This window comes from Hyaena hyaena, unplaced genomic scaffold, assembly GCF_003009895.1.
Source record: "Hyaena hyaena isolate Hyena2069 unplaced genomic scaffold, ASM300989v1 scaffold_25, whole genome shotgun sequence".
Taxonomy (NCBI): Eukaryota; Metazoa; Chordata; class Mammalia; order Carnivora; family Hyaenidae; genus Hyaena; species Hyaena hyaena.
The window spans coordinates 5,492,297-5,517,195 of NW_024080657.1; the positions used below are offsets into that span (position 1 = coordinate 5,492,297).

General features: G+C 46.5%; 1 protein-coding gene across 1 annotated transcript in view; it reads right to left on the bottom strand.

Annotated features, from left to right (window-relative positions):
- PTPRT (protein tyrosine phosphatase receptor type T) overlaps positions 1–24,899 on the bottom strand; it is an 803,437-nt gene that overhangs the window by 13,632 nt on the left and 764,906 nt on the right. Inside the window, exons 29-32 of the mRNA XM_039227066.1 lie at positions 21,637–21,772; positions 19,429–19,578; positions 17,767–17,940; positions 14,017–14,148 (exon numbers count right to left, since the gene is read on the bottom strand). Of these exons, the coding sequence (XP_039082997.1) occupies positions 14,017–14,148; positions 17,767–17,940; positions 19,429–19,578; positions 21,637–21,772 (592 nt within the window). The remainder of the gene's footprint in view (positions 1–14,016; positions 14,149–17,766; positions 17,941–19,428; positions 19,579–21,636; positions 21,773–24,899) is intronic.

Below are 24,899 nucleotides of genomic sequence, written 5' to 3' on the forward strand. Positions count from 1 at the left end.
GAATAAACAATTTAAAAGCACATTTCAGTGCACCTTAGTTATGCCTTTTGTTAATTAAACAATATTTTGATAAAATGGAAAGGCCAGTAATATCACACAGCTTCAGAAATGAAGGATTCTACTCATCAAGCTTATCAAGGTTCATAGTAGGGGAAATCAATCCTGGGCCACTTGAAGGTATAGTTGAATTAGTATTTCTAAGGAATAATATGAAAGTCACCTGAATTAGTTTTAAGATTCAGATCAGTGATTATAAAAGTCCTTTAAATAGATTCTGTAAAGAACCAAAAACATATAATTGGCCAGCTAAGGAAGATAGATAGAGGGTGAGGTGGCAGGTACAAGGCAAGGGAGAGAGAGAGAAAGGCACATGGTTGGTGATCAAAGCACATATTTCCCAAGTCTGCCTCTCAACAGCCCCCAAGGGTGAATAATGTAATCTCCATGTAGTGGGGGAACTTTCTTATGACAGTTGCATTGGAATCTGTTCCCAGGGAGGAAGGGTAGGAGTTTAGGAGAATATCTACAGAGGATGGTGGAATGAGGGGATGGCAAAGGCTCAGCGCAGGCTTGAACCATGAGATCATGACCTGAGCCAAAGTCGGGGGGCAGGCTTGAAAAAGAGGTATTAACGAGAGCACTCAGGCAGGACTTATGGGGAAGATGGGGGAGTAGGAGGACCCTAAGCTCACCTCATTTCATGGATACAATCAGATAACACAACAGTGCAAATAATGCAGAAAACAACCTGAAGACTGGAAGAACAGGCTCCACAACTAAATGTAGAGAAATGGCCACATCAAAGAGGGTAGGAAGGGTGGAGATATGGTGGGGAGCTAAACTGATTCATGGGCCATCTTGGGAGGGAGGGAATTGGGGGTGAGGAGAGGGGAGAAAAATAAACTATCACAACAGAACTTGTGTAGGGAAGGAGAATTCCCATAGCATTTGGCTTTGAAACCATAGGGGCTGAATTTTGTGAGTTCTTACAACTAGGGGGACTTAAAGCCTGGAATTTTAAAAATCACCAGGCTTAAAAAAAATCAGGCTGGGCTCTGGGAGAGCTAGAAGGACATTAGGAAGCAAAAGTCCCCATGTTTAAAGAGACAGCATAACAAACAGCACATAGAGATCTAGTCTAGAAACAGCAGTTTGAAAAATGTCAAGAGAATATGGGTGGGAGAGTTATTTACTCATCTCAGAAGGTGTCCCAGAGGGGTGATTCATAGTGAGACTCCTCCAGAAATAAAGGAGCTGGCAGGTGCCATTTTCTGCCCCTGCCCCCTAGCATAAACACATGGCCACCTGTGGGAACCAGCACAGCACCCACATTAACAACCTACCTTGGTTATACCAAGCCCTGCTCTCCTGTGTTTTGGCAGATCTGTCCTTTCCAGTCATGTTTGCTTGGGTTCTGATGCTGTGTGGCTGCTCCCTGAGAAGACCCTGCAAAGCTTACCAACACCACATCTTCTGACTGTGTGCTTTGCAGGGCCTCAGTCCTGGCAGTGATGGCAGCAGCTGGTAACTTCTCATAGAGGACACATGCACCTTGTTAAAACTGCATGCCGCATCCTGCATGCTTTGAGGGGTGGCCCCAGCCACCCTGATCTCAGCAGTGAAGGCACATCCCCTTTGGCAAAGGGCCAATGCCACCTTTTTAAAAGTTCTTATCCCACCTACTAGTTTTCAAGAACAGGAGACATAGTTGAGAAACAGACACAGAGAGTTAGAAAAACTGAGGCGACAAAGGACTATGTTCTAAATTAAAGAGCAGGACAAAACTACCACAGCAAGAGACCTAAGTGAAATGGAGATAAGTAATATGCCTAAATAGAGAATTTGAAGCACTAAAATTCAGAAAAGAGTGGAGGACATCAGTGAGACCCTTAACAATGAATTAGTTACCTGGAGGACAGAGTCATGAAAAGTAATTAAGCTAAGTAGGTGAGAGAAAAAAATTATACAAAATGAAAATAGACTTAAGAAACAGAGTTAGTACATCAAGCATAATAACAGGGATCTCAGAAGAGAGAGAGAAGGGGGTAGAAAATTTATTTGAAGAAATAGATAAAAATTTCCTAATCTCAGGAGAAAACATTTAATCCCAGGAAGCACAGTGATTCCTCCAACAAAATCAACCCAAAAAAGACTATACCAAGACAGATAGTAATTAAAATGGCAAAAAATATTGATAAAAATAATTGAAAGCAGCAAAACAAAAGAAATCCATAACTTACAAGGGAAAGCCCATGAGGCCAGCAGGAGATTTTTCAACAGCAACCATGCAAGCCAGAATGGAGTGGCATATAATATATTTAAAGTATGGAATGGGAAAAATTTGCATCTTAGAATACTCTAACCAACAAGGCTATCATTCAGAAAAGGAGGAGAGATAAAGTTTCCCAGACAAACCAAAGCTAAAGGAGTTCGTGACCACTAAACCAAGCCTACAAGAAATGTTAGAGGGGACTCATGTGGAAAGGAGAGACCATAAGTAAGGGTAAGTAGGAAGCACAAAGGCAGTGAAAATAAGCATATTGTAAAAATCAGTCAAAGGAATCACAAAATAAAAGGATGTAAAGTATGACACCCTACACCTAAAGCATGGGGAAGAGAGGAGTAAAGAATGGGATCAAACTTAAACAACCATCACTTAATATAGACTACTATAGATAGAAGATGTTATATATATACCTAATGGTAACCACAAATCAAAAATAAAAAATCAGTAATAGATCTGCAAAAAATAAAGAGAAAGGAAGTCAAATACATTATGAAAGAAAGCCAACAGTGAGAGGAGAGCAAGGGAAGAAAGGAACAGAAAAAAATATACAAAGCCAACACAAAACAAATACAAAATGGCAAAATGGACTAAAAACTCCAATTAAAAGACACGGGGTGGTCGAAAGGATAAAAAAAGAAAACCCATCTATCTGCTGCCTACAAGAGACTCATTTCAGTCCTAAAGACACCTGTAGATTGAAAGTGAAGGGATGAAGAAATATCTATCATGCAAATACAATGTCAAAATAAAGCTAGAATAGCAATACTTATATTGTACAAAATAGACTTTAAAACAAAGTCTGTAAAAAGAGACAAAGAAGAGCAGTATATAATAAAGGGGACAATCAAACAAGAAGATATAGCAATTTTAAATATACATATGCACCGAGCATGGATGCACACCCAAATATATAATACAATAATAAACATAAAGGAACTAATTGATAATAGTACAGTAACACTTGGGGACTTTAATACCCTACTTACATAAATGGACAGATCATCCAAACAGAACATCAACAAGGGGAATGGTGGGGTTGAATGATACACTAGACCAGATGGATCTAATAGATATATTCAGAATATTCCATTCTAAAACAGAATACACAAGTGCACAGGGAACATTATCCAGAATAGGATCACATATTAGCCCAGAGAAACAAACGCAACAAATTCAAAAGGCTCTAAGTCTCACCATGCATCTTTTCTGGCTGCCACACCATGAAAGTAGAAATAAACCACAAGTAAAAAAAGACCACAAATACATGGAGGTTAAAAAACATGCTACTGAACAATGAATGGGTCAACCAGGAAATCAAAGAAGAAATCAGAAAGTACATGGAAACATAGAAAAATGAACACAGTCCAAAACTCTTGGAATGCAGCAAAAGCTGTTCTAAAAGAGAAGTTTATAAAAATAGACCTACCACAAGAAATTAGAAAAGTATCAAATAACTCAGCCTTACAACCCAAAGGAGCTAGAAAAATAAGAAAAAAAAAAACACCCCAAAATACAAAAATTAGCAGAAGAAAGGAAATAATAAAGATTAGAATGGAAATAAATTATATAGAAACTAAAAAAAATGAAAACCAAGAGCTTGTTCTTTGAGAAGATCAACAAAATTGATAAACCTCTAGCCAGACTTATAAGGGAAAAGAGAAAGAAAAAATAGGACTCAAACTCAGAAGTAAAGTGAAAGAGGAGAAATATCAAATGACACCACAGAAATACAAAGGATTGTGAGAGAATATTATGAAAAATTATATGCCAACAAATTTAACAGTGTAGAAGAAATGGATAGATTCCTAGAAACATATAAACTGGCAAAAAGAAATAGAAAACAGGAAGAAATAGAAAATTTGAACAGACCAGTTACTAGCAGGAAATTGAATCAGTAATTTAAAAAACTGCCCAGCAAAAAAAAAAAAAAAAAAGCCCAGGACCAGATGCCCTCACAGTGAATTGTACCAAACATTTAAAGAAGAGTTAATGCTTATTATTCTCAAACTATTCCAAAAAAAAAGAAAAGGAAGGAAAACTCCAAATTAATTCTATGAGGCCAGCATTACTCTGATACCAAAACCAGATGAAGATACTACCAAAAAGACTATTACAGGCCAGTATCCCTGATTAACATAGATGCAAAAATCATTAGCAAAATACTAGCAAACCAAATTCAACAATACATTAAACCATCATTCACAGGGGCACCTGGGTGGCTCAGTCAGTTAAGCATATGACTCTTGATCTCCACTCAGGTCATGATCTCATGGTTCATGGGTTCGAGCCCTATGCTAATAGTGTGGAGCCTGCTTGGAATTCTCTTTCCCTCTCTCTCTGCCCCTACCCTACTTGTGCGCTCTCTCTTTCTCAAAATAGACTACAAAAAGCATTTACAAAGATCAGGTGTGATTTATTCCTGAGATGCAAAGGTGATTCAATATTTGCAAATCAATCAATGTGATACATCATACAATAAGTGAAAGGAAGAAACCTGGTAATTTCAATAGACACGGAAAAAGCATTTGACATAGTACAACATCTATGCATGATAAAAGCCCTCAACAAGGTAAATTTAGAGGGAACATACCTCAAAATAATAAAGGTCTTAAAACGCACAGCTAACATCATCCTCAATGGGGAAAATTGAGAGCTTTTCCCCTAAGATCAGGAACAAGACAATGCTATCCATTCTCACCACTTTTATTCACTATAGTACTGGAAGTCATAGCCATAGCAATAAGACAAGAGAAAGGAATAAAAGGGATCCAAATCAGTAAGAAAAAGTAAAAATTTCACTATTTGCAGATGACTTGATACTATACATAGAATATCTGAAAGAGTACACCAAAAAAACACAACTGAACTAATAATTGAATTCCATGTGGTTGCAGGATACAAAATCAATGTACAGAAAGCCCTTGCATTACTATACATCCCATTTACAATGGCACCCAAAAATAAGATACCTAGGAATGAACCTAACCAAAGAGGTGAAAGACCTGTCATCTAAAAATCATAAAATACTCATAAAAGAAATTGATGATGACCCAAAGAAACAGAAAGACAATTCCATTGGCATGGAAGAAGACCAAATATTGTTAAACTAAATGTAAGATTCAATCCCTATCAAAATACCAACTGCAGTTTTCATAAAAGTAGAATAATCCAAAAATTTGTATGGAACCACAAAAGACGGCCTGAATAGCTAAAGCCATCTTGAAAAAGCAAAACTGGAGGTATCACATCTCTGGACTTCAAGTTGTATTACAAAGCTGTAGTAATCAAAACAGTATGGTACTGGTTCAAAAACAAGATGTATAGATCAATGGAACAGAATAGAAAATCCAGAATTAAACCCACAATTATATGGTAAATTGATCTTCAGCAAATCAGGAAAGGATATTTAATGGCAAAAAGGCAATCTCTTCAACAAACGGTGCAGGGAAACCTGGACAGCAGCATGCAGAAGAATAAAACTAGACCACTTTCTTACACCATACACAAAACTAACTTCAATCTTGATTAAGAAACTAAATGTGAGACCTGAGGCATAGGAACTGTTTTTCTAACATTGACCGTAACAAAATCTTTCTAGATATGTCTCTTGAGGCAAGGAAAACAAAAGCAAAAATAGACTATTGGGACTATATCAAAATAAAAAGCTTCTGCACAGTGAGGGAAACCACCAATATCAAAACAACCAAAAGTCAATCTGAATGGGAGAAGATATTTGCAAATATTGTATCTGATAAAGGGTTAGTATTCAAAATTTAGAAAGAACTTAAGAGAACTCAACACCAGAAACCAAATAATGGAATAAAAAATGGGCAGAAGACATGAAGCGACCTTTCTCCAAAGGAGACATCCAGCTGGCCAACAGACACATGAAAAGATGCTCAACATCAATCATTATCAGGGAAGTGCAAATAAAAAGCACAGTCAGAATAGCTAAAATTGAAAACACAAGAAACAACAGGTATTGGTGAGGATGTGGCAGAGAGGGAACCCTCATGCATTGCTGGTGGGAATGCAAACTGGTGCAGTTGCTCTGGAAGGCAGTATGGAGGTTCCTCAGAAAGTTAAAAACAGAACTACTCTACGATCCAGCAATTACACTACTAGGTATTTACTCAAAAGATAAAAAAAATACAGGTTTGAAGGGGTACAGGTGACCCCAATGTTTACGGCAGCATTACCAATAATAGCCAAACTACAGAAAGAACCCAAGTGTCCCTCAATAGATGGATGGATCTAAAGAGGTGGTATATATATATATGGAATATTATTCAGCCATAAAAAAGAATGAAATCTTTCCATTTGCAACAACATAGATAGATCTAGAGAGTATAATGCTAAGTGAAATGTCAGAAAAAGACAAATACCATATGATTTCACTCATGTGAAGTTAAAGAAACAAAACAAAGGAGCAATGGAGGAAAAAGAACAAACCCTTAACTATAGAGAACAAAGTATGGTTACCAGAGGGGAGGTGAGTAGGGTTTGGGTAAAATAGGTGAAGGGCATTGGGAATGCCCTTGATGAGCACTTTGTAAGATATGGTATTGTTGAATGGCTATATTATATACCTGAAATTAATACAACAATATATGTTCACTATATGTAGCACTGTATGTTAAAATAAAATAGAGTTCAATTATACAGCTTAAGAAAGGAACAACTTTTGGGTAGAAGGTGGCATTGGTTGGGGAGGTATGAGAGAACAGGTAGAGACAGGAAGTGGTTTGGGCAACAGAATGTTGGGGGGAGATGTGCTGCCAAACACCGAGGATGAGGAGGCAGGGGGCTTTAAGAATGAGGATTATACAATGTTCAAACTTTGGTCATGGGCATTACTGGGATTCAAACCCCACCTTGGCCCCAGTAAAGCCTTAACATGAACTGGGAAGTGACCATGCAAACAGGGTTCCCTTGCAATTCCCAGAAATCTGTGGAGGTGGACAACAGACTTGCCCACAGGATTGGGGAATAGGAAGCAGGGCCCATTTCAATTAAACCTTCAAAGACAGAGTGAACTTGACTGACATCAGGGTTCAATGAATTTAACAGAGGATCATGTTGAGACTTGGACAAGTTATGAAACTGGCTTAAGGCAACACAGCAAGTTAAATGGCAGGGCTAGAACTTGAACTCTGGTCTCACAGCCCCAGGCTTCTTACTCTACTGTTACCTTCTCTGGAACAGAAGCACAGCACCTTGCAAAGTCAGACCTGAGGCTCCTGGAGATATAGACTTGGGTGTTCTGTGGGTTTTGCTAGCATGTTAGGCTGTGTTTTCAGAAGTGGAGATAAAAATGGGGATATTAATGCTTGCTATTTGCCTTGCAGGCACAATGACAAAAAAAAGACCTTCCTGACACATCACCCTGCATTTCTACTGGGAGAATGACGGACTTGCCTCTCAACTTTTAGAAGGTCTGTAAAAAAGCACTATTCTTGGTCTCACCCTCCCTCACCTTTCTACCTGGCCTAACATCACCTGAACTCTCAGACTTTCCATGGTGGGAGCCTCAGAACTGGGTGACTCAGCTTTTATGTAGCTTTTGTTTGTTTTAAACCAAAAAATAGTTCTTCTTGCTCATATACTCAGGTGCCAGTCAGTGATTATCAGGCACCAGAGCCCTGGAAATCCTACTGTTTAAATGGCTACCAAAATCTTCACTTGGAAGAGGACCTTGGACTCAAGTCAGTGATGGATTGTGGGGTTTTGGATAAATTAAAAAAAATTTTTAATGTTTATTTTTGAGAGAGAGAGACACAGAGTGTGAGCCGGGGAGGGGTAGAGAGAAAGAGGGAGACACAGAATCCAAAGCAGGCTCCAGGCTCTGAGCTGTCAGCACAGAGCCTGATGCAGGGCTCAAACTCACGAGCCTTTGAGCTGTGAGATCATGACCTGAGCCAAAGCTGGCTGCCTAACCAACTGAACCACCTGCGTGCTTCTAAATCTTTTTTCTAAATCTTTTTTTTTTCTTGCCTGGACCTCAGCTTCCTGATGTGCAAAATGAGGGGAAACAGACCCTGGTCAGATCAGTGGTTTCCAAAATGGTGTCCATAAATTTGGCAGGAGAAGCCAATAAGGTATCTCCAAAGTCATTAAAAGCCAAATGCTATCTGGTTGTTGTCCTGGAGTGGAAGACACCAAATCTCTGGCTTTGGGCCAGAATTAGACCATTATGTGTTAGCTCTGTATGTGGTCTGCCGATCAGAAACTCAATGGGGTAGTTATGTTCATAGGAAAATATACAAGCAAACTAACAAATTATTAACTAGTAAATACAGTCTGGGAAACAAAAGCTTCCAAAGCAGCAGGTCTATGGAGGAAAGACCTGGGAAGTATCAAAAGGTGTTTGGAGATCACTTAGATGATAAAATCTCAAAAATATAAGCCAAATAAAGCATACTCCCTAGAGTGACATGTGAAATACTGAGAAACTCAGGGGACACTGCACGCCTAGCCAATATAATAAACGGGCAGAATATTCAAGGAATACTAAAGACCTAGCACTTACTAATGTGGAGATAACCAAAGTGATCCTGGGTCTCACTGACCCCAAACCTGATTCCAGACTGGTGGGGTGATAAATGGTGGCCATCTCTTGCTGGTTTCTTCCAGAGCTGACCACAGATCTCAGGAGCAGTGTGACATGCTGCCTGGACACTGGCTCTTCCATTCCATCTGCTTCCTGGTCAGCTCCTTCCTGCCACTTGAGGGTCTTGGTTGAGATGGTTCCAGGTAAAGATGATTCCATCCTGTTTGATGCCAAAGGGAGTCTGGTGGGTAGATATTAGTTCACCACAATGTCTGCTCCATGGGGACTGGGCTTTTTTTTTTTTTTTCCTTGCTGCCTCTTTGTCCTTTGCTATGTCTGATCTGTGCCTTGTGCATGGTAGTTTCTCAATTCATGTGTATTGAATGCAACCCAGAAAATATGCACCTTAACTTTTAAAAGACCTCTTCTGTGTCAGCAAGCGTCCTGTGGAGGTGAGTCATCTGCCTTCTCCTTGGCTCTCCCCATTCTGTTTTCTCATGGTTCCTGATGGACTCTGATGCAGGCATGGATTTCTCTAGAATAAACCACTTTCCAGTTCAACACTGGTGATTCTGGATGTTCCCATGATTTCAGGCTCACACCCTGCACTGATCCCTACAACTCTGGGTCTGAATTCCTGTGTTCAGTTTTATTGCCTGTAGTAGTTTTCTATGGCTAATGTAACAAATTACCACAGATGTGGTGGCTTAACCCAATACAAATTTATTATCTGGAGGTCAGAAATCTGAAATGAGTATTAAAGGGTTAAAATAAAAGTGTCACCAGAGCTGTGTTCTTTTCTGGAGTCTGTAGGAGTCAATCCATTCTTCATCTTCTCCAGTTTTTAGAGGCGCCAGCATTCCTTGGCCTGTGGCTGTATCACTCCACTTCCTGTTTCCATCAGCCTATGGTCTGCTTCCATCACCACTGACTCTGATCTTCTGGCAGTCCTCTTACTAGGAACCTAATATGGGGCCCAGCTGGATAACCAGGGACAATTTACATATCTCAACATCCTTAAGTTTACCACATCTGCAAAGTCCCTTTTATAAGATAACATTCATAGGTTTAGCGATGAGGATGTGGACATCTTTAGGGGGCCATGATTCTGTCTACTGCACAGCCCCACCCCATGGCTGGCACAGAGGATTTCCTGAGCAGTCTAAACAATGTGGTGGGTGTGGCATGACCACAATTAGGGCTTCTTTTTGGTGTCTGCTCCCCATGAACTCTGGTCTATCCATAGCGCCCACAAAGATGGAAGAGATCAATGCTATTGGGTGTGACCGGAAAGATTCTTTCTGATGTGCCCACTGGAAACCACACTGTCATTTGCTGGATGTTGTGGTTCTAGGATATTTTGCCCCACTAATCTGATCACAGGCCTTGGGAGTCCCAAAGAGCTAAAAAAAAAAAAAAAAAAAAAACAAAAAAATCTCTAAGGTTGAATATGTAGTTTCCTTCAGAGTCTTTATCTTCAGCCCCCACTGCTTGTAATTATCTTTGAACAGAAGCCACTGTGGAGAATGGAAGAATATCTGTGGCTGGGGATGGCTGATTGAATGATGCAGTGTAGGATTCTGGGCAGAGGCAGGCAGATCGGGCCAGCAGTGCAAGAAAATAAGTCACTAGAGATGTCTCCTTCTCTCCTCAACCTTATTTTCCTACAACTTACACGTAGCCCTGCCACAAGCCTCAACACAAGCCTTATGGTTGGCCCGTGGTCAAAGCAGAGGATGTGGCGTTCATTGGTCCTCTGGTGATGCCCAGGACCTATGACAGACCCATCTGTGTTGCTGGGCTGGCCAGGAAGCTGTAGCTGTCCTGGCATGGACACGCTGGCAGACAAATGCTGATGCCACTTCAAAGAACCACCCTTCCAGGTGCTGAGGGCAGCTTTTCTGCTGCTCACGCTGTGTCATTGTTTATTTTTGCAAGGCGCCCAGCTGTTGTGGTGATGATATTTATATCAATAAGTGTTCTATTCATCTGCCGTTGTTAGGGGATGCTTGCCAGCTGCATATGGCAGCCAACGTCATGGCCCTTCTAAGCCCGATGGTTTTGACGTTAGAGAATCAATTCTCAAAGGCTGTATCAACATCTGGGGCTGAGAAATCTTCATTCACCCAAGACCCACCCTGGAAGGGGGGGCTATAGCCGATGACCTTGACCCTTGCTTTGCTATATGTCCCAAAGTGAGATTCTTTGACACTCCTCCTCTGTGCCTGAACTCTGGTTTTGCAAAAAGCGCTCCTGGAAAAGGGGAACAGCAAACAAACAGTATTTCACAGGCTCTACTTCATTCCTGGGCTCATGGAGCAGAGTTCACCATTTTACTTTCTTAGGCAAAGGAATAGGGCGGTGATGCCTTCTGAGTCTGGAACTCCCCAGAGGCCTTTGTTTTATGGGAATCCATTTAATTTCATGGTTATCTTGGATTCCAGCCCCATGTACTGATTGAGCCCCTTGGAGTTCACCTTTTTTCATCACACACCGTATTCAGCCTGTCAGGATATTTTGTTGGGTCTCCCTTCAGGAGATATCCAGATTCCACTCCGTGGCTACCACGTAGTTCAAGCTGCCATCACATCCTTAGCAAATAGACTCCCTCCCCTTCCCAGACCATTGGTCTATTTACAACACAACAGCTAGAGGGGTTTTTTTAAAGGTCAAAGTATGTCACTCCTCTCCTCAAAACCCATTAGTGGCTCCCTTCTTCTCTCAGAGTAAAACCCGAGTTCTTCCTAGGACCCCTAAGGGCTTCCATGACTTGGCCTCGCCGTGTTGTCTGTGTCACCTGCCGCTGCTGTCTCCATATTCACTCTGTCCCAGTCACAGTGGCCTCTGTCCTGTTCCTCAAATGTGCCAGGCATGTGTGCACCATAAGGTGTTGGTGTGGGTTGTCCTTTTTCCCTGTGATGCTCTCCCCAGAGATGATCACATGGCTCATTCTCTCACCTCCTTCAAAAGTATGCTTATGTGTGACCTTCTCAATACAGCCCGCCTTGATCACTCAATCACAATTGTATTCCATGCCCCAAACCTGCCTTCCAATCTTCCTCTTAGTTTTTTTCCAAACACTCATCACCTTCTAACATATAATTGAGTACACTGTGGGGACTTTGTTACATATTTTCTCCTTCACTTTACAAGTTGCACCAGAGATGGGAATTTGTTCTTTTGCTTTCTCTGTCTTGTTCACGATGCATTCTAAGCACCTGGCATAGCTTTTGGAAGACAGCAGGTACTCCACAAATATAGGTGAAGGATGAGCAAATCTCTCTTGAATGTCTCTCATGTGCACATCCCACTGGGGACTCAATTTCATCCCGATAATCTGCTTTCCCCGCCTCCTCCTGTCTTTCCCGTCTTGGCCGGCACATCCCCAGATGCCTGACTGCCCTGACTTGAGCTCCTCCCACCACCCACAACTTCTCCTTCTCCTTCACCTCCCGCATACAACTGCTCCCCAAACCTGTAGACTTCCATCTGGGAACCCAGCTTTCATGTCCAAGCCCAGCTGTCCCACCTCCTGGTCACCTCCCGATCACTACCTTTCTTTTCTGTACACCTGAAGAATCTGCCTCCTAGTCTCCTGGATTCTAGGTTTCTCTTTAGCTTTTTCTCCTCACTGGTCCCTAGACTCAACTTTCTAACAGGAACTCAACCATACCACGGCTTAAAATCTGTAGGATCTCTCCTTCCTAGATAGCAAATATTGTCTAACAGTGCTCCTCGGAACCCGAGAGTTCACAAAGGCACCCAGAGTCCTGACTCGAAGAGACATCGGGGGACCAGAAGGCCAGTCTGGGTGGAGCTCAACTCCCGTCCCAGGTGGCTTCACCACGGATATCTCTTGATCACACGTGCTTGGGCAATATGGCGCTTACGTGAAAGCTTTTATTCAAAGAAAGGGTTCTGTTGCTTACAAATAAGGGTCTGACCCAATGCTGCAGGCCAAGGCCTGGACTCTGAAGCCCACATGGGTAGCGCTCTGCAAGCAGGGCTCTGCTGAATTTTCCAGCCTCGCCACCCTCCTCTGCTCCTGACAGACCCTGAGCCCCAGCTCCACTGCATCCCCAGCTGTTCTGCAGACAAGCCACACACACGCATAGCGCCTTGCCTTTGCCCTGCTGTTTCCTCTGCTCTGAGTGCCTTTTCCCAGCTCACTCAGCCCTACACACCCAAACCTCTGCTGCCTTCTTCAAGGCCAAAGTCACCTTCTTTTTGAAGTCTTCCCTCACCCTCTGGGCAGAATTAATTGCTCCCTGTTCCCAGCCAGCACAGCACTTCGCGGCTGACCTCTATTATAGCGCTGCCACGTGAGGTTGGGACAATTTGCTCATCCGTCTCTGTACCAAGACTGTGAGCTCCTGCAGGGCTGAGACCGCAGCTCAGATCCACTTCATTTTATCCCCACACAAGGCCGGCACACACACAGGAGTGCACTGAGTTACTGTGAGTTTCTTTCAAGACAGTGAAAGGATCACTTTTCAAAAACCTGAAAGGATATTCCCACTTTTCCCACCCAGGAATGGCTGTCCTGCTATGGGGACTTGGGCTCCAGAAGCTGTCCCATGACATGTGCTTTAGGCACATGATGCTTGGGGCTGTCAGACCCTGGGGCGCTAAAGCATGAAGCCCACCTGGACACAGGGGTCATCTGGGATGAAGCCAGGATCGTCTGGGTGGCTAGTGGGCAAAAGGTCCACGGTTCAAACTCCAGGTTCTGTCAGTGCTGGGTGCATCTCCTAGGGGGCAGGCTAGGTGGGTGGGTGGGTGTGGCCAGGCATCACAATATGCTGAAGGACTGGGGATGCTCAGCCTCTCGGCTCAGTGTGCTCAGTGTGACTTGGAGCAAGACCCTAATCAGTGCATGGGGGATGGAACAGAATCTGGCTCTGGATGGAGAAGGAGGGCTGGACGAAGCCTATAAACAGGGGGAGTCATTGCTGGAAATTAGAGGGCTCAGGGGTGGCAGGGCCTGGGAAGAGACCTCCAGCCTCCACTGGCAGCAGGATGGGCTGGATTGGTGCTTGAAGCCAGACAGTGCCCATCAGCAGACAGCTCGGCTGGGCAGAGGAAGCACTATGCTGGCCTTCAGGCTCTCCCTCCAACTCCTGGGCATGGCTACCCGAATGCCTCTGAGCACCTATGGCAGTGGCTGGGCCCCTCCTACCTGGGCAGTGTCCATCTCATTCAGCATCACCACGGAGGAGCAGTTATAATCGAACACTAGCCTCCAGAAGTCTGCCACGGTGTTGGGTAGAGGGTGCTGGGTGACCACGAAGGCGGCAGGCTGCTTGTGGCTCTGACAAAGGAATGACATAGGCTTTGTAAAATACACATCCATCAGTGATGTTCTGATGATGATGAGGCTTGGATGGCTGCCAGAGGCCCCCCCCCCCCCGAACCTGCCAAACAGATTGCACAAACACCCACCTGTTCTGTTATCTCTCGGTGCCCAGGTGACAAAAGGGGGCCTCCTCATAATGAACTCATTCTCCTCTAAACTAAGACATTTTGTTAGGAAAGTGTCACTCGGCTGGGGATTATTCAAATAAATTATTTATGTTTTGGAGCTCAGCAAATAATCATCATTACAATATGAAATGAAAGATTCTGGATGCAGATTTGCTGCTCTGCTGGCCAAAGCACCTCCTGGGACATTAGGGACCTCGATGTGATCCTGTGCCCACAATGCTAGAGGAGGGGTTGGCTCAGCCCAAGGCAGAGAGCCTCCTGAAGGAGCTTCTATTGCAGGGGACTCACTCCTGCCCCAAGGCCTGGCTGAAGATGGGCACTGTGTGCTGTGAGACAATGGGCAGTGGGGGGGTGCTCAGGTTTTAGAGTCACAAAGACCTGGGGATCAAATGCAGCTTTCCAACTTGTATGTTATAAGTCATGTGTACAGATCCATCCATCCATCCATCCATCCATCCATCCATCCATCCATCCATCATTTGTATAGTGCTGGCCAGTTACTAGATCTTTCCAAACTCAGGTTCTTCATCTGGGAAAGGGGAATCACAACTCCAAAGGGGTATTGTCATATAGACCGAATGAGATTTACATTTGAAAAGACCAGCACACAAGAACAGACTGCGAGCCCACTGGCAGGGCAGAAACAGAACTTGGTTCTTCATCCTTGGCCCCAGTGCTGTGGCTGGCACATGAGACACCCAGCATAGGTCCAGAAAACAAATGGATACAGTCCCATGTTACAGATGGGGAAACAGGCCCCCATAAATGAGCTTGTGCTAGTCTGGGCTACACTGGAAGGTCCGACTGGGCCCTATTCAGTATAGTATCTTGTGAGGGGTGTGGAAAGATTGGAGGAGGAGGGCTTCTCCTTTAGTGGTCTGTGAAACTGGAGATGATCCATAACCTATGTTCTTAACAAGCTTTCTTGAGAGACAGGCCTTGTGGCAGACACAGCTGTTTTCAGTAGAGGGTCGAGTCAGCAAGAAGATAGGGAGAATAGAGGGGCTTGCCTGTCTGCCAGGGGAAGACCCGGGCAGAAGACCTTGCCAACCATACTACATAAAGCACCTGTCCGTTCCATTATCTCTTGATGTCCTGGGCAAAAAAATGCCTTACAGCTGTGGATGTCATGTAGGCATGAGGCTCCTGTCTTCCAAGGGCCTTCTTCTGGCCAGTGGAATGTTCAAAGGGGGGAGTCTGGGCGGGCAGAACTCTAGCTGCAGAGAGCAGGTCTTTGAGCCATTTCTAGACACAGAAAAGAATCTAGATTTTAAAATTCAGAAACCAGGATCCAGACCCTGGGCTCCGCCCTTTCTGAGCTAGTTGACCTGGAGATGGTCATGCAAATACTCTGAGCCTCAGTATTCCATTTTGAAAATAGGGTTTGTAACACCCAAACACAGAATGAGTCAGGGTAAGTCCAGGGCCTGACATGGTGCCCAGCGCTTGGTGAATGTTAGTTCTCTTTCCTTTTCCCCTGACTCTGTGATAAATGCTCTATTAGGCCAGCATGCCTCACAAAGCCTTATCTGAGAGTATGTTCAAGATCCGCACTCCTGCCGGGTTTCGGGGATCAGCCGGCAATCCATTTCATGGATAACATCATCCTTTACCAGGGGAAACATTAAAAATTAACCCAGAGGACTTCATATTTTTCTGCTGGGAGCAAAGCTGCTATGGTTACCAGATAATGCACAGACTGAACTGGAATACAGATAAGGACTTTTTTTTTTTTTTTTAAGAAAGGCAAAGGCCCAGTGATGGCTCACAGGAGAAATGCCCTGTGGACAAAGAGAACACAAGCAGCATCAGAGCTTGGCAGAAGGCATGTGGCTCCAGGCAACATCTAACCCACTAAGTAGAGGCCAGAAGCATGTTTGATCCTTACACAGATGAGGATGCCAGGGGGAGGGAGTTGGGACAAGTGGGAGAAAAAGCAATGAGGAACCTGGAAGTGAGTATACCTGCAGGCCCCATCTCCTGACACACACACACACACACACACGCACACGCACGCACGCATACACACACGCACATGCACACACACACGCACACATATGCACATATGCATGCACACATACACAGACATGCACACATAAACCATAGAGGACTCTAAGATAAAGGACAAAGGTCTTCCCTTCTCTATTTGATCTGACCAGGACAAGGCTCCCTGCTTCTGGACCCGTAGCCGGTGTCTCCATGGAGGACCTGGGGTAGGTACCCTGTGGGCCAAGGCCAGGGCAGGCCCTGATAGAGCTGAAAAGCATTAACCTGCCATCACCTGCCTCCAACACTGAGGGCCCTTGAGGAGAGTTTTAGGAGGGTCAGAAGTCAGAGAAGTAGTTGGCTTTGACCCCAGGACAGAGCACCCCACATTCTTGCCTGCTCTGGGTGAGACGGGAAGTCCACATGGGCTGGATGGATGTAACCATGGACATGAGTGAGAAGGGGAACCTGGAAGGGCTTATTCCCAATCAGGCAATGGTATTCTTGGTCCTGAACCTCATGAGGCAAGATGTCTGTGTCTTACTGGATGGCACAAACTGTGGGGAGGCCCAAGGAATGAATTCTAGAGTAGGAGTCCTGGGCTCTGGCTCTGCCAGCAGCTTTCAGGTGACCTTGAGCAAATCTCCTCCTCTTTCTGGTCTCAGTGTCCTTTGCTGAAAAGTACAAGGATGAGACCAGAAAATCCATGGCTCCTTCCTGCTGCAAGTATCTCTACATCCAGGAGGTTGAGGAATGATCACTGGAAGTAGCTAAAGGACCCAGAGGGGAAGCATACGAGTCAGGAACATGGACTCACTGGGGCAAGGACATGACCTCCTAATTAGGGTCATGACCCTAAACCAGGTCAGGGTAGGAGTGCCCTTCTTAGACTTGCTGCTGAGAAGGCAGGGGATTCAGTGCCTCTGACAGAGCAGTCAGGCACATGGCCCATGCCCTTTGCTAAGCCCATCACCTGTCCAGTTACTGAGCACCTACCATCTTCCAGCCTCATTCTGGCCTCTGCACAGGAGGTATCTGGGAGTCTGCCTGGGAGCTCCCTAAGGGCAGAACCTATGTCTGCACCATCTTGCATTCCATGGCTCAGGCCCAAGGTCGGGCATCGAGAATGTCTCCTGAACTAACCTTAAGGCTGAGAGTCAGCTCTATGGGCAGCAGGAGGGTGTACTGGAAAAGTACAGCTTGTGCTGTGCTGTCATGGACCCATTTTGTGCTTTTGGTCTATTCTTTCCAGGCTTGTGGGAGCAAAGAGCCAAGAACATGGCTTGTATGCAGGTTTGGACCAGAGCCTTCAGGGGGAGCAAAGGTCCTTGTGGTCAGGAAGATCAGAAGCAAGGAGAGGCTGGTTGGGGGTGGTGGTGTCGGGTGCCAGTGCCCTGGGCTCCGGCCATCTCCCCCTTGGAGAAACCTCCCAGTGAGGGCCAGCCAGGGCTCAGCTTACGTCCATCAGTGCGGCATTGACGTAGTTGCTGGGTTCCCCATCCACCGAGATAAGGAAGGGCAGGCAGCGGTCCAGAGGCAGGACATCCATGCTCCGGTTCTTATCGTGGTTCCTGGGCAGGAGCCCGATGCTGCAGTCCTCTGGCCGGACGCGGGGAGTCACAATGTTGAGGGTCTGTAGGGCACAAAGAGAGACAGGTAGCCACTACTCAGGCAGTTGCCGTGAACAGAGGAGATAGTGAGGTTCAAAGCCAGCCTACCCCACTCTATCTCCATCCTGAAAGTTGAGCCCTCCTGTCCTTCCCCAGGACTCACTCCTCTCCCATGCGATGCCCTGCCATCTCCTGTTGGCTGCTCCAGGCAGGCTGAGAGCTTCTACCGGGGCTGTGAGACACCGCCATGATTCTAAGGCTGCAGAGACAGCATGCCCACACGCGGAGCAGACACAGGCTGCCAACACCCGCCAGCCATTTGAGCTAAGCTGCTCATCTCTGTAAAGGGTGGGCTGGCCAGGAAGTCAGGGGGTGGGGGTGGGGAATCCCCAATGAGGGTTATGCATCCCTTGAAGTGCCGAGGAAGGAGGGAAGGGATTTCACTAATGCTCCTCTTATAGAAAACGGTTTTTGGAATGTAAGGGTGTCTGGATGAGCTGCTCAGGCTGGGCCAGAGACCCCCGGGGGCAAGCTCTAGGAGTCTGGAAAATATCAGGGTTGTGTTGTGCAGAGTGAATCTTGCAAGTGTGGGGTCACAGCTGAATTGCCCAGCCAGGAGACCAGATACTCTGTGCACCCACGAGGGGGCTGTGGCCTCTGTCTTTCTCCTTACTCAGCACCTGGTCTCCTCTCCTGATCAGTAAAGCTTCTCTTTGAGGGAGCATGGGGGTTCTGGCCTGGCTGTGGTATCTGCCTATGGAACCAGGGACTGGGTACTTGACCCTCAGTTCCTGGAGCTTCCTTGCTTCCTGCTGCCTGGTTCTCAGCTCCCGTTGCTCAGGTAAGACCCTGGCACTGACCTCAGGACAACGGGCTGGCCTCTTGGCTTACTCAGTCACTCATGTCCAGGCCTCCAGACCAAGGTGGCCACCATTCTGGCCACCTGGGCTACAGGGTACAGATGTGCCACGTCTGAGCTGAGCTCTGGGATGGTGCTTCCCAAAGTTCAATGTGCAGACAAGTCATCCAGAGATCTTGTTAAACTCCACGGTCTTGTTCAGTAGATGTGGGTGGAACCCAAGATTCTACATTCCTGATGTAGAAGCTTATGATGCTGGTCTTCAGACCCTACCCGTAGTGAGGATCTAGGACAGACACACCTCTAATTGCACAGAAATAGTAAGAAAAAAATCTGAGTCCGTCCAGGAACGGCAGAGCATGAAACTCACACACCTGTGTTTATAAACCTGTCTCCACCCACAGCTAGGACTGGACTAGAACTAAGTTAGTTCAAAAACATACTCAGAGTTAAAACAAGCGTTAGCAGTCACCGAGTGACTGGTTAATAGTTGCTCATGGCTGTGCGCTGTACGTTCGAGAATACATTCTGCAGCTGTCTGGAGCTGCAGACGCTGGGAGCACCAGAATTATCAGTCCTCACGAAGAAAACCCCACGGACTGATCAGTGCTGCTGAAGTTGGCTGGTCCCTGAGCCTGGGATTTGCTCATACCTGAAATTCATCTTTGATTTGGCTGGAGTTGGTCTGGGGGTCCAGCCTGCTGATGTTGTAGTAGAGAGAGCGGAACTCACACACGGGGATGGCGGTGTTGCCGCAGAGGCAGGCTTCCAGGATGGCATCGTGCACAAACACATACTGCTCCTGTCCGGCCAAGGCGAGAAGAGGGTGCTGGGTGAGGATAATGGCCTGGGAGTTTGTTATCCAAACTGAATCCCATGGCTGTGAAGCAGGGCCAGGATTCAGGCTGCAGAATCACTGCTTCCTATCCGAAAACCCACAGGGCCAACTGCCGTGATTCTCAGTGATCACCTGTGCAATGGTGATTTTTGTCACCGGTTTAAGACTGACCTGTGTAGACACTGATGAAAGTTAGAAACTTCTGAGTGTGCTGCAGTAGGGTTCTTGGTACCTGGCTTATGTTCCCCCAGCTTTCACCTTTACCTTGAAGCCTACTTACTGGAAGCACGTGAGGTTCATGCCAAGGGGTTTCCTCTAGCCCCAGGCGCACACCTGGGCTGGGCGAGCCAGCAGCGCTGAAGAGCCAGTGCTCTGGAAAGCAGCCCTCAAGCAGTCAGCTGGAGAGCTGGGGTGTAAGTACCTAAGTTTCCTTCTCTCTCAGGTGGGAGATTCGGAAGGGCATGTTTCATGCTACCTCAGAGATGCCAGTAGGCTTGGGCTCCAGTTGTTCACAGGGTTAAACACTTTGCAAAACACCTTAACAGTGTCACAAAGCTTGGTTTCCTTTCCTTCTCTTTGCTTTCCAACCAGTGAGTTTTGGAATCGCTTCTCAAATAAATCACTTACCCTCATCTCCTTATCTCTGGGTCTCCTCCTGAGCCCTGTCCTCTGCCACCTCTGTTCTTTGCACCTGCTGTTCTCTTCTCCCCGAGCGCCATTCCCTGTTTCCTGTGGCCCCTATGCCTCATCCCCTCTGCACGGCCTTCTGCACCTCCACCAGGTGGAAGCTGCTGCTGTTGCTCCCAGGCCCTTAACATGTGTTGAGTGCTCTCTTGCAGAGCTTGGCCCTACATAAAACACTTAACCAGATGCATCACGATGATCTATTTGAATGTCTGTCTCCCCCACCAGACAGCAGGGACCATGTGTCTAATGCCAGCCAGCAAGCCTGTCTTCCGCAAGCATGAACCTGGGAACAGATAAAGCAGCCTCTCGGCTATATTGCAGCCTCACCAAGAAGTCTAGACACTAGCCCACGGCAGGGTCCTCTGTATATAAGCTTGTAACTGCAGGGGTGACTGGCCATGCCCAAAGCCAGCACTTCCCTTTGCAGGACTGGTGATGGATGCAGCTTCTTATCTGCCTTAGCTGGCTTCCTGGGCACCCACAGCCTTCCCTAGAACCAGACGATCAGCTTTTATAATAACCAGCAAGGGCTTTGAGGGGTAGGGTAGGCAGAAAAGATGGCCTAACAAGAAAGCATGGTTCAGGGGGAAGTGCTTGAGCCTTGGAGTCACATGGACCCATCATCCTCCTATGTGAGCACTTGGGGATCCAGCTTCTCAGTTTCTTTCTCAGTAAAATGGGGGTACCGATAGGATCCCTGTCTGATAGGCTTGTTGTGAAGAGTAGAAGCAATACCCTGAATACAAAGGGATTGTATTCAGGGTGCTTGGCACATGGTAGATAGATGCTCGACACTAAAGACGGACTCCTCTCATTTCCCACAGGTCTTGGGCTCTCAACCTGGACAGAGGGGGCCTTGAAGATCTGCTTTTCCCCCAAAGGCAAGGGCTATATGCTATCTGTTTTGGAATCCCTAGAACCCAGCCTACATATTCAATAATTTTGTTGGTTAAGCTATCCTGCAGGGACTGAAGCAATGCTTGGCACATAGCAGGCATTCTATAAATGCCAATCCTTCCCTATCTCTCTTCCTCCCCTAATGTAGGTATACCATTTGAAGAATCCTTGGAAGTTGCCATTCAGCCCCTGTTTGGATGCCCTCAGTGCTGGGGAATTCCCTACTGTTCTTCATTGGTAGAAGTCCTTGCACAGAGGGGCCTCGGAGTGGGCAGGAGTATCCTGGTTTCTACTGTGGTCTCACCGCAGCAAGCCATGTATCCCCTTCCTCCATTTCTCCCACCCCAGGTCTCTTTCTCTAGGATGCCTCCATCCATGGGAGGCACGGGCGCTACCCTGCTTCTCCTTGGCCAGGGCTGCAGCTGCCCTGGGACTCACCTCTGTCTGCACCAGGTTGACCCTCTGTGCCCGGAGCTCACGCACACAGTTGAAGATGTCCACTACCCCTTCATTCTCGGCCATGTCAAGCATGGTGTCAATAGCGATGAAGCAGCCAGTCCTCCCGGCCCCAGCACTGGGAGAGAGGACAGTGTCTTGTGTTAGGGACCTTGGGATGGGACCAGCCCTAGGGAGCCCCCCTTCCCTCCCACTCAGCCCTTCCTGAGGCATGCTGTAGAGGTCAGACACGAAAGTCAATCCCAGCACTGTGGGTAGTCTCTGAGTAAGCAAGTGAACTTAGAACCCCGGCTCTCTCTTCTGTAAAACTGGAGAGCAATGCTGGCCTTTGGGGCTGTTTTAGCAAAACCTGCTTATATTTGTTGCACTTATTAGCAAGCATTTATTTAGTGCTTACAGAGTGCCAGACATTGTTCTAAGTGCTTTACAAATGTTACCTATGAACTCCCTTGTGAGCCTGTTAAGTTTCTCACCCCATTTTACAGGTGAGAAAAGTGAGGTGTGGAGGGCTGACCTTACTCACGGTCACACAGCTGGCAGGCAGTGGAGTTAGGACTTTTTACCCCAGCCATCTGGCTCCAGGTCCTGTGCTCTTATACGTTCTCTCTTAGTAGCAGTCAGAGCACAAAATGCATGCTTCAGCAACACGTATGCTTGTGGTTGTCTCATCTGGTGGGTGCAGCTAATCTGTCTGTAGCATACAAGGCATGGGGCCTGGCACACTGGAGGTACCTAATAAACATGTCTTCCCTACCCCCTTTCTGTTCCTCTTTTTCCCTTCGTCGGCAAACAGGTTGATGGATGACAGTGAGGAAGGCGAGATGAGGGAACAGAACAAAGGGAGGAGGGCAGAAACCAGATCCGGCAAAGAGTGAGTCCCAAGTCCCGTGTCACAAGCCCCGGCCCTGACTCCGCTTGCACCTGTTTGCCCAGGAACACTTGCCAGGAGCATCCTTAAACTGGAGCAGGTGATGCCCCCAAGGCCCTGGTCCAGTATACACGCTCTGATTCTGATACGTACTCTATTCTGATCACTGGTGTTCCCTTTAGGAGAATCTCAGACCAAGTACAAAACAGCAGAAAAGCTCAGCATGACCCCATGGACTTCAGCATGGGTCCCAGCTCAGCACTGGTTCTGGTCATGGCACTGAACCAGAGACAAAGAGAACCTTGACCATGAACGCGTGTAGTTTAGGAAAGGAAGGCCCGACCAGCAAGGAGGCCCATGTTGGGTGCGTTTTCACGTCTTGCTTCCCCTGGGGGAACCAGGGATGGGGCAGGAAGGACAGCAATGCTGGCTGAACACAAATACAGGCAGGACCGGCTGTTGGGGACTGTCACCCACAATGATCTGGAAAACAAACTCCTGAGAAGCACTCTTTGTTCTTAGTAAAAATTTCATGGTTTAAACTGAGCTCACTTTGACTTGTACTTGAACCCTTACACCTCCGATCCAGATCCCTCGGAAGGGACTCGGCAGGCTGGGCCCCAGTGGCTAGGAGGGACCACACAGAGGCACTCATCCATGTCTTCCTGACGTCTCCTCCTCAGCCTGCTTTAGGGGACACAAGCAGCCTGATCTGGGTTTGAATCTTGGATCCACCACCAGTGAACAAGCTGCCTCACATGTACCACATGCCTCCTTGCAGGGTTCTCCTGAGCACCTGAGCTGTATTTATTTCTCCCTCACACAGCAACTGAGCTCATGATGCTTGGGGCCAGACCCCTGGAATCAAATCCTGGCTCAACCACTTAGGAGCTGTGTGACCTTGGGTAAATGACTTAACCTCTCTGGGCTTCCATAACCTCAACCATAAAGTGAGGCTGATAATAATAAATAGACCCACCATGTAGCATTAATTAATAACACAATACGTGTGAGTTGCATGACGTTATGCTGAAAAAGCACAATGCATGGAAACGCTTAGCCCTATGCCTGGCTACATAGCAATTTCTCAGTAAATGGTGGATACTTATATTCAACAAATATTTACTGAGCACCTAGTATGCAGTAGGTGCTGGGGTCGGGAATGGGGGCCAACATTACAGGCAGAGAATGGTGGTATTTTATAAGTGCTTATTATATGTCAGGACTACTCGTAGGCACCTCATATTTGTTACCCAACACATTAAATCTTCAGAATAGACCCAGGAGTGGGGACCGCTGTGCCTGGCGCATTAGGCTGACTTACTATGGGGGTAAGACATGGAGACATTGTGCAAGGAGAGCCTGATGAATGTCTGCCGTTGTCTCCCTTCCTCCCTCATCCCTTATCTTTCCCTTATTCCTCTCTGGCTGCTCTCTGGGACACAGGACTGGGGCGCAAACATTCTCCTGCCCTTGAATTGTCATGAGATGTAAAGCAGACTATATATACAAAATGCCTAGGGAGCCCAGAGGTGACGACGAGCATTCCCTCCTAAACCTCAGTGACCTCATCTGTGAAATGGGGTGTCCAATTCACACCCACTCGTGGCAGGGGGAGGGTAAGTGGATGCTGAGTGAGAAGGGGCTGACTCCCAGATGCTTGGAGTTTGTGGAGACCCTCCTTGGCTTGACTGAAGACCCTGACTGACATGGACACCGCCAGGGCAAGGGTAAGATAACTTACACGCAGCTGAGAACACGCAGCGCCTGAAAAGCTGGGCTGGGCCCAGGGTCACACTGGAAGAGGGAGGCACTGGGAGGAAGGAGTGTGCAGGCCAGCTGGCCTTCAGGTCTTGTCCATTTCTTAATGCCCTTGACACAACACTTCATCTCCATTTAGGAAGATTGGAAGATGTGCCAGTCATTCCGTGGGACTTTCTAGGTCAGAGCTGAAAATATCTCTTCTCCATAATAAGGTGAAGCCCTGCGCTGCCCATTTACTCTCTATTAAGGACCCTGCAGGCCAGCAATTGATTTTTAAAATAAGAGAACTGAAGACAAGCATGCCTCCGCTGAGGCACCCTGCTGTCCCCGCAAGGAGCTGAGGGCGAGCATCTGCAGCGAAAGCTGTGAACTCCTGGCTCTGCCATCTGACACCTGTGGGACCCGAGCAAAGTGTCCGCCTTCTCAGTACCTCGGTGCTCTCATCTGTAAAATGGGATGGATGATAACGCCCCCCCCCCCCTCCAGGCTGTGTGAGAAGTTGTGCAAAGTGCACATGAAGGCGATGCTGTTGGCGCAAGCCCACATCCCCAGGTGGCTTTACTATTTCAGGGCAACAGTAATCATACCAATTGGTACTTCTACTATTACTTTG